At 42.9% G+C, this 10,297-nt stretch overlaps 1 protein-coding gene across 2 annotated transcripts in view; it reads right to left on the bottom strand.

Moving 5' to 3' along the window:
• Positions 1-1,199: 1,199 nt before the first annotated feature.
• Positions 1,200-10,297, bottom strand: part of AKR1D1 (aldo-keto reductase family 1 member D1) — a 35,254-nt gene continuing 26,156 nt past the window's right edge. The window contains exons 5-9 of one of the 2 annotated variants that reach the window (XM_072849585.1): positions 8,291-8,413; positions 6,435-6,544; positions 5,790-5,955; positions 4,934-5,016; positions 1,200-1,242 (exon numbers count right to left, since the gene is read on the bottom strand). In XM_072849585.1, coding sequence (XP_072705686.1) covers positions 1,200-1,242; positions 4,934-5,016; positions 5,790-5,955; positions 6,435-6,544; positions 8,291-8,413 — 525 coding nt within the window. The remainder of the gene's footprint in view (positions 1,243-4,933; positions 5,017-5,789; positions 5,956-6,434; positions 6,545-8,290; positions 8,414-10,297) is intronic. The other variant, XM_072849587.1, reaches the window with a different exon arrangement.

The raw sequence follows: 10,297 nt of genomic DNA, 5'->3' as shown, positions 1-10,297 counted from the left end.
AAGTAGCCTTCTGCAGATGTGGGTATAGGCTGACGCACCTATAGGCTGCAAAACTTGTTGAGCAAACAAGTGGTCTGAAAAAGAAATTCATGCTGAAGGAGTTAGTCTTCCTTACGCTGGTGTCCATGCTTCTGCCCCCATGTTTCAGAGAGCTGAGGGGAGATAGAAGGAAATGTCCAGGTTTCAGCCCGGCTGCTTCTGCCTGATTCCTACCCTTTCTTGGACCTGCCAGTGTTCTGCAGTCTCAAAGCACGGTAGAAAGTGGTAATTAACAAAATACAACTTTCTCCTAATTTAAAACTTAGCTTCCTAATTCAGTATTGTCTTGGTCAGGAGTTTATGCAAAAGACTAAGAATTTTGAAGTGAACAGAAACTTTATTGGGTGAATATCAGTTTGTGAAGCAGGAAAGAAGTTTAAGGGATTTTTAATCTCATGAGATGAGGCTCTTGCTAGTGCTAGCTCCAGGATGGCTCCAGGTTGCATGTGCAACGCTATGCAATACCATCCTCGTATAGCAGCTCGAATACAGATGCAATAGTCATACACCCTCCTGTGTTTCGCTGAGGTGGGGTGGACATGAACATGCTTATAATGCTTTAGGGCTTGAACTAATTGCATGTGGAGCCAGCTGGGACGTACCTATGGAATGCAGCTCATGTATGCAGCTGAAGAATACTCTGGTCGGAGTGAAACAGGCTTCATTGCATGAAGCAGTGAATATATCTATATCTATCTATATATCAATATACATATGCGCATATATATATAGCAAATCCAATTAGTTCCCCACTCCTAACTTTCTGTCACTTGAGCTGTGAAACAAAATGATACTGCTTCACATCTACTGAAGCAGAACTTCTTGTTTCAAATTCAGTGAAGAATGTGCCATTGAGTGAAAATTATTTGGCTTGAACTAGTGAGCCTGTTTTCAAGAGAAATCTTCAATTTTATCAGCTGTCAGTTTTGAAGTCTTGATGCTCAGCGTTAAAGCCTCCTAAGCCAAAAACAGAGATTCAATAGGTTAAATAGATTTGCTCTTCAGTAGCAATAAGAGACTGACAAGACAAGAGGAAGTAAATGTCATGTTTTAATGCTGATTTGAACAGTCCCCCATGAAGTCAAAGCACTAAACATTGGGTCACTTTCAGTGAAGCCTAATGGCACCGAGTTAGGAACCTGTCTGGACACACCTTGTTTTCAGTATTCATCGCTGAAGGGATACTCTGGATGGTCACGCCACCTGTGGATAGGTCAGATTGAACAAATGAGCTTCGTGGGTGAAACAGGATATCACATCACTGATGCAGTTGTCCTGTGCCTAGCAAACTTCTTTTCCTTGCAATATATAGGTGGCCTTCATGGAAGGCTCTTCTGCTTATTCAGAAGCTGTCTGCTCTGAATAATCTTCCCTGCAGAGTTGGAAGCAAACCTGTGCATTTAAGGAAAGGACAGTGAAGGACCATTTTTCAGGCCTACAGACAGATGGGAAAAACCAACAAGAGTTTGGATGTCAGCTATTCTCGCTATATTTGTGAATTTAACTCAGGTTAGTAGAAGTGTTGTAGGGAAGGGGGATGGCTTCACTATGTGTGCATTGTGGAAGGGGAAGACTTCTTTGTTCAAATATCTAGAAAGACCCTCAGAAATAAGGACTATATTTGAAGGAGAGGTGGAGGCACCAGATTCTACTACTTTGGCTTATGCAGTTAGAGCTGGCATGAACAGGTCTGGGTCTGGTATGGTGCCTTCTCCAAGTGGCTGCCATACCCAGACTAGGTCTGGCTGTCCTCTAGCTCAGCCTGGATGTAGATGCTCTGCCAGGTTAATAGCACCAGTGGCAGAGAATTTACAAAGAAGCTTTGGGGTGACTCAGGTCAGGGGACAAAGGGATGTTCATGGCTGCATACTACCAAAGGTAGAGATGCTTCAGGCTTAATTTTAAAAATTGCATGCTCAGGGAAGATGCATGATCTAGGATCATTATAAAAGGCAAGAAGAAAATTCCCAGGGTCAACTGCAGGTGGAAAAAAATAACACGGTGTTTGCCCATTATTGACAGACTTCAGAGAGAGAGGTAGTTGGTTTTTGTTTTGTTTTTTCTTGTTTGTTTGAGAAGATGATGTTAAAAGATGATGTTTGTCAAGCCCTGGCTTGACAAACACTTTCCATCAGCAAAATAAAAAGTTTCTGAAAAGCATTCTCAGGTGCACCATGGCAGCTGGCTGCCTTGTCTTACAGCAGAGCACAACAAATACTGGCATTTATCCCAGCTGTGAATTGTTCCAGTTTAAGAAGGCTACATTTCACAATATTGAAGTTAACTAACTGGAAGGCATCAAACATTTTGAATTGGTTGTGTCAAAACATTTCATTCCAATATTCAGCCAAGGTGAAGTGTTTACATATTAACAGATTGAGTTGGTTCAAAAAAACAAGCCACAACACTTTGGCTTTTTGGTTTCAGTATAACTTGACAATGTTTGAGTTGCCAGTGTCATAATCTCTACTTTCCATCTATGGAGCATGCTTGCTAATCAGATCTCATGTGTTCACAGGTCTGAGTCCTTTGAGTGAAAATGATTCACTCAGAGGAGTCAATGCAGCTTGGAATACCTGCTAAGGAAGAATATCCATAGCAGAGACTGGGAGGACAAGATAAATCAAGCAGACAGATTAATACAAAACTTGCCCAGCACAATACTTCTAGATATCTCCAAGGGGAGAAGAAACCATTTCAGACTAAGATTTCCTGGAGTACTCATATTTTTACAAAACCTCCGTTTTCTGCTCAGATGCTTAACTTGCTAACTCATTCCACTGATTGCAATATCCTGTTTGTATGGCCTTACTCACACCATCAGAACAACAGATTTGCACACAGTACCCATGGTAGCTGATAACTGGAAGAGCCAGAGGAAAGCTGGATTTTTTCATTCCTGCTGGCATTTGCATCACAGCAGTCAAAGGTTTTGCACAAAGTTGACTAACCAGAAGTATTTCTGTACGATGGTTTGACTTTTTTAGATACATATTGCTGGATGAAATAAGAAATCTCTTTAGGCTGGTAACTTATCTGTTGCAGTGTCAACTCCAGACACTTCAGTGTGAGAACACATAGTAGGCAGATATAAGTTTAGCTGCTCCTTACATGGCAACATCACTTTTCCGAGAAGGCATTTTTCACAGTTTAGGTTTAGGTCAGACTGTATTTAAGCATTTTCCCCCAACATGGCACTCCTGTGAAAAATAGAGCTGGCAATGTCCATCCTATGCAACCTGTTTTCTTTGTCCTCAATGGCCTCCTGTGACCAAATTTAGTCTAACAAAGCAAAGTATTTAGTTTATTAGTTTTTGGATTGGTGGCTTAGAAAGTTCTTCTGTAGGCATTTGCATCCTTTAACTTTGCTTCTGGAAAAGGCTCTTGCATTTGCACCAAGGTTACTTTTCGTGTATATACTCACTAAAAGTTTAAATGATGTTATAGCTCAACTTAGCTATGAAAAACCAAACAATTTCAAATACCAAAACACACATAAGAATCTGATAGGCCATTTGTGAGAAGCCTTCTGGAACCAAGTGCTGCTAATTGATGGAAGGCTATTTTAAGTTTTAAGAAACTAAAGCTTCAGAGCACCTGTCTGAACTTAAATGTGAAAGATTAACTCCATTATGATGCTTTTAACTTAGTTCATATTTATGCAGCACAGTGAGTGGTTTATTTGTTCCTTCGCAACATTCCCCCCATGTTTTCAGCAGTGGTCAATGTTTTAGAGTGCTATTGATGCTGCTATTCTGCTTTTCATTATTTTAGTGCTTGAGCACGCTACAGTTTGGTAAGACACAGATAATCCAAGGTAACAAGAGAAATGCATGGAAACGAATCTAGCATTTGGCTACACATTGAGTGCCCTGAAAAGGGGAAAGCATAAAGTTCAGCCATAAAGTGTAGATGCTCTTGAGCTGAAGGAAAAACAAACGTCCTCATTCTCCGGAAGAGGAGATGTTGGGCCAGTCTGAGCCTTCTGGGGTAGTGCAGCCTTCAGGTGAAGCAAAACTACATAGGGTGGTAAGCTTTAGATCACAAGCAGCAAGAGATCAAGCCTTGTTAGTTCTCAGAAGAGATAATTAGGAAGTGGTCTAGCAGTCAAACAAGCTGCATGGGTTTTCTGCTTTCCATATAAGAAGGTACAACTCATCATGCCACAGGAGAGGGAGATTGCTGAAGAAGACAGCATCAGAGGAAAGGCCAAAACAAAGTTTCTGACCACTTGTGGTCACGAAGATGTATCATCTTTTATGAGGAAGTTGGGTAGGCAAATTTTGATGTTCTCACTAAAGTATTAAGCGAGAAGGAGCAGAGCTCTCCCTAAATTAGCCCTGCGGTTTCATGTAGCAGTGTCCTTAATTTTTTGCCTTCCACATGGCAATTTAGGACAAGTTGCCTCTGGAAACACTAGGTTTACAATCCATAGGCCATTGTACTCAAGCAGCAACATGGCTTGCTGAGCACTGGAAGAGAAGGTGGGAAGGAGGGGAAAGACAAGAAAGTGCTCCTATTTGAATTTCAGCTCTGATATCCACACTGCTAGACAGGGGCAATGCTACACCTTGTGAGTGGCTGAGATTGTCATTACAACATATAGCAGAAAGCCTTTAAGGAGATGGAGCAGAGATGGAATAGCCAGATACAGTCACTTTCTACTAGGTGGGGTTTTGACATCTGAGCTGTAAGCAAATATTACACACTTATTTTTGCAACGGGTCCAGGTGCGTATTGAGGCTGCATTAAAGACCTCCCATATTTAAGCCTTACCTTAAAAGAAGGTTGTTTATACAAAAATTAATAGTAAAAGGAAGTGATTTTTTTTTTTTTAAATCCTCTGAAAAGACAGGAATGTTCTGTGAGGATCTAGGATTCCTCCTGGACTTACATTAACAGTTCCACATAACGAATGTTTTTGTTCAGGGCTTCAATTTCTTTCATCTCTTTCTCAGTGAGGAAGAAGTCAAAGATCTTAATGGAAGGATATGTTAGGAATTAGTTAGCATTTCTTGTCACAATCAACATTCATATGTTCCAGATTTCAGAAGTACAACCCCTCTCCTCCCCCGTCTCCCCCACAAATCCATACTTGCTTGCATTTACAGGAAAGTCTTGAGGACATGAATAAGTCCAGTCACATTTTGCAAGAAGAGAAAGGTAGTCTGGCAAGTACTGGGCCACCAGCTTTGAAAGCAATACACTGGCACAGAAAGCAGGGAGCAGTGTGAGTACTGAGTGCTGCAAGGGACACAGGAAGAAATTCTTCATCTTATTTGGGTGTCGTGGCCAAGCCAGATGCTTTCTGGTGGTGTGGTTATGAGCCTTTCTGGCACACTTGCATGTAGCAACCCTTCCCTAACAAAGCTGCCCTGTACCTGAAGACTGGACAGAACAAGTCAGTCATTCCTGAACACCTACAGCCAGCAACCTTGGGCTACTGACCTACTGAATTACTTTATCTCGCTTGTGCTGCTCACTACAGCAACTGATGCTCTGGGATACACCACCAGCTGGAACTTCAGCTACTCCAGAGGGTTAAAAGACACCAAAATTTCCTCTATACTTTGCTCTATTATTGTCACATTGTGGTACCATTAAGTGATGGGGACAAAAAGCATCAAATGTGGCAAAGCTTGACATTGGTTAAGCCTTATGCCTACAGAAAGAAATGGGAAAATCACCTTCTATAGGGGCTAAGCCAATGTAAGTGGATTCATGCATGCACCATCGGAGTACGAATGTACCTGGAAATTCTCTCTGATACGTTGTGGATTGAAGCTTTTTGGGATGACCACCACCCCTCGCTGGATGCTGAAACGCAAAGCAACCTGTGCAGCTGTCTTGTTGTACTTTTTGCCAATGGCATTCAGCACAGGATCCTTCAGTAAAGGAGGGGAGGACACATTTACCCTGGAAGAAAATTGGGAAAAACAAACAAACAAACAAACCTCCTTATCTCTAATGCCAAAACATAGAGGCATCTACTTGTTTGTGGACAATACTGCACCTTTTTGACAAGTAGTGTGAAAGATGGGAGAAAAGCTTTAGCATTTAGGTTGGTGGGCTGCCAAACGCAACTTCCTATGTGATGTCCTAATGTTGACTTAGTTTCTACTTTCTCACCTAAGCCTCAACATTACCAGTTACAGACACGTGCTTTCTGTTAGAGGAGACCTGAGGCAACCTCCTATACAGACACCTGGCATTTTTTTATGACAGCATGCATCAGGAGTGTTGCAAGTTTACATTCACAACAGTAATATTTAGACACTGAAGTTTGACACTACTCTGAAAAATGGGGACAAAGGTATTTTTCACAGACACCCAGCAATGGATAACTATTATTCTTTTCCTGGATCCTGCTACTAGAGAGTAATATGGAAACTTACCATGTTTCATCCCTTGAGGTTCCCAGTGGGCTGTATCCAACAATAACAATGTTATGTTGTCTGCAAAATTCTAAGAGCTTGGGTTGGGTGAAATAGGGATGGCATTCAACCTGCAAAAGTAACATAGAAAGGATGATTAATCAACAGGACCAGATGCAGAGGCAGATGGTGTCCCAATATTTGAGAGCTACAGACCAGATGATGCCTTCAGGAAAGGACACATGTAAGTTAAGGAATAAGGAAACACAACCTGTGGTTACTGTTCTAATTGTACATTGCTGCGTGATGGATTTTTTTTTTTTGGTGGACAGCATATCAACATCTGTGATTATAATTTGGCTGCAGGGAATTTTTATTGGCCCCCAGTGGAAAGCTGGCAATAAGCGAGGAGATGGAGGTGAGGGAAGCTCACTAGAGAGGTAGGCTGAGACCGCAACCCGTCTCACGTGGGTCAGATCTTTGTTTCTCTGCCTCTTGCATTCAGGATGACTAATCTGATGTCTTTAGGCGAAGTGTTGGCATAAACTGTCCCAGATAGAAAGGTGAGGGGGCGGATATGTAAAAGCTGAGACATCTCCATAACGGTTATGACCTTGTTACAAGCTCTGCCCTCCCACATCGCAAATACTGTGCATCATTCCCTTACAGGCAGGGATTTTCTGGCTGTCTCTCAGTCTCTGGGAAAGGGATGTCTACAAGGTGACAGAGCAACCACTGTTTGCAGGCACTCTGAAGCTAGCTGGCACATCTACGCTTGCTGGCTAGCTGCCCTAAGCTGGGCTTAATCTTTTGCCTGGTTTTCCTCAACCCCAGGAAGCAGCAGCAATGCTCAGTGCAGTCTTAGGGGTATGCCAGAAACAGCAATTGCATTTTGCACCCACTAGGCATGTTAATACCAGTGAAGGGTGCTGGAATTTCCTCCTCTCACAGGCCTCATTTCCATGCAGGCCAAAGACAGAAATGAAGGCTATAGCCAGCCTCCCTGCCCTGCCCTGTGCCAATCCTAGCCCTCCAGGCCATACGCTGAGGGTGGGAAGTTGGTCTCAGTTGCTCTCTGGCCTCTTCTCTGATACTGCTAACGTGGATATTTGTTTGTGCCAGATGAGTCAGAAGAGCTTCCCAGTGATTTCTAGGAAACGCAGTGAGCTGCCAAATGTCAAAGGTATTGGGCATTCGGGTGGGTCACTGCCACTTACCACCTTATCTGAGCCCCGCTACTGTAATTTAACTTGGACATGCCTATCATTTTCATTGGCTTGTTCAGCTCAAGTTGGTCACTTAATGGGGTCTCCTCTTTAATTTAGGTTTTTCTCTAATTCTTACTGATGTCTACAGGAAAGGCACAAGAGAGCAAGTATGGGAAATTTAGGAGTTACTTCTAACAGCTTTTAAACTTGGGAAGCTGAGAGTGACTCAGGATCCCTGGTACTTAGGGTTGTTTTGGTTTGGTGTCAGCTGAGGTAGACATGGCTTCATTGAGGACTGGTTAGCCCTGAATGGTTTGTCTTGGGAATTTTTGGGACTTGAAGTAAAGTACGTGGCAGAGATTTAAGATCTGCATTGACTCAGCATTCAACCTTGTTACAGAGCTTGGCACGGAGGCACTAGTTTTATAGTCCTGGAGCAGGAACTGAAGAGAGTGACCATTCCAGCATCTTCAAGTATTTATCTTTAGCCTAGATAGGATGAGTAATATTTTCAAGCTAGAAATGGAAGTGTGACAGTATGGAGGGCAGCATGTGTGGCAAAGTGTATGCCACCCTTCTGCATGTGGGGACTTGGGCCACATGTTGCCTCTGTGTTCCCTACAGGGCGGTGGCACCATGGCAGGCACCACCCTTGGCTTGCAGTCATACCTGGTTGCTGACAGGTTTGTACTTAAGTCCTGGCTTGTTCAGGATCATCTCCAACTGCCTGCGGTTGAAATTGGATACTCCAATAGACTTTGCCAAGCCTGCATCTTTACATGCTTCCATAGCCTGCAAAGAAAGCAAAGACCAGGGGAGTCCCACATGTTGGCTTGATTCTTTGGAGCATGCGTTTTAGACATAGGTGGAAGATAGTCCATTTTTGAGATTGCAGAAAAACCCTTGCTGCAGCAGAACTAACAGCTCTACTAGCATGAGGGCTGGTGCTGTCCTGCTGTTCTAAACTCTGTTCCTGTGTAGACCTGCTTTCCAGACCAAACCCTAATGTTTTACACCTCCTGTGAAGGTAGAATTTGTCTGGAGAGCAGAAAGATTAATCTGAGATATAGATACATAAGTGCCAGACATCTGCTTTCAAAGATTTTTACTTTATGCTGCTTTAGCACTGCCTCAAAGCTGGAGAAGGGAGAGTGAACAAAACAGATTGCTTTCCTGATAAGTCAATTTATTCCTTTTGATTGTATGAGAGTCTTTCATATGAAGTCTCTATCCAGTGAAATCCCCTAAATATCTGGCAAGGCACAACAAAACCAGCACAGAAAACTTCAGTACAGTATGAAGTAGAAAAAAAATGGGGGGGGGGGAGAAAGGAATTCTAGATATTCTGCACTTCAGATAAATCCTCATAGCTGAGAAAGCCTTATGAATACTGGATATGAATACATGCCCTGGTCTTCATTAGCTTTATCTGCTGGGTTGTTAAGGGGAAAGAGGGTCCTTTCCTACGGTCTTCCCCTTTGCTCCCAGAAACTCTGCTCACAAATGATTCAGTGACTGTTTGAGGCAGAGCAGACCCCACTGTGGAGCTGGATGCCACTCCTGCCAGTTTTGTTATTCCTTTCTGTCTCACAGGAGCTGAAAGCAGGGAGAGAGGAGGCACCACGTATTTGGTGACCTCTAGTTGGCCTCATATGCTTTGTATCACTCGGTAACAAGTCAGCAAATATAGTCATCTGGAGCCATTTTTGCCTGCTAGCACCATACTGAGAGAGTGAAATTATCTGGATTGAGTTTAGCCAGTTTTATTTAGATTGATGCTATTATTTGCAGGCGCTCACCACCACCTATTTTTCTCTTGGCCTATTAGCTGAAGAGACAGACCCGCTACAATATATCCTTTACAATAAGCACTAGCTTGAAGATAAAAACATAACAGTGTTCGGGGCAGCTGTTGCTTCTAACATTCGAGCAACTAGCCTGTGAAAGAGGAATGAACTGCATCAGCCAAAGACGAGGGTAACATAAACAGCTAACGTGGAAGTCCCCGTTCTCCCTGAGACCCAGCCCAGATGGCTTAGCTCCCAGGGGAAAGCCCAAGCCCTCTCCCACTCTGAACTTTCACTCAGAATTTCACCCATTCTCCATCTTTATCTGCTGCACCTCGAGTAGAGCTAAACTGGGACATGACTATCCAGCTCTGGACAGTGCAAGCTGAAGTGGAGTGTGTAGTAGCCCATGTTATATCTCTTGGTGTGAACTGGGCTGAACTAGTAATGCTTTTGCAGCGGACCTGCTGCAGAAGGAGAGCTGACCAGCTTTGGCCATAAATTAAAGATTGTCCAAGGCTTCAAAAGGCAGGAACATGAGATTACTAATCTCACTTTCTGCCTCACCTGAGATCCTGAAGCCAAGTGGCAGCAGGCTTAAGGACACATCTGGCTAATAGAACTACAGAACATCACAAACAAATTTAGGATGCAATCTTTCAGGCAAATGCTACTTCCCTCCAAGTTTTCTTAGCAGGAAAACCTTGTGTTCTCATTTGATAATTAAATTTAGAAGTGAGTGAACTTGTTCTGATGGCAAGGGTTTTGGGGTTTTTGTTGTTGGTTTTGTTGGTGTTTTGTGGTTTTTTTATGGTGAGCTTTAGGGCAAATTCTGTTTTATCTTGAAGGTGAAAAGCTTCCTTTTTTTGAGGAGGATCTAGTCACCACT

Source organism: Ciconia boyciana, chromosome 1 (assembly GCF_034638445.1).
Source record: "Ciconia boyciana chromosome 1, ASM3463844v1, whole genome shotgun sequence".
Lineage (NCBI taxonomy): Eukaryota > Metazoa > Chordata > Aves > Ciconiiformes > Ciconiidae > Ciconia > Ciconia boyciana.
This window is presented reverse-complemented; position numbering and strand designations above follow the sequence as displayed.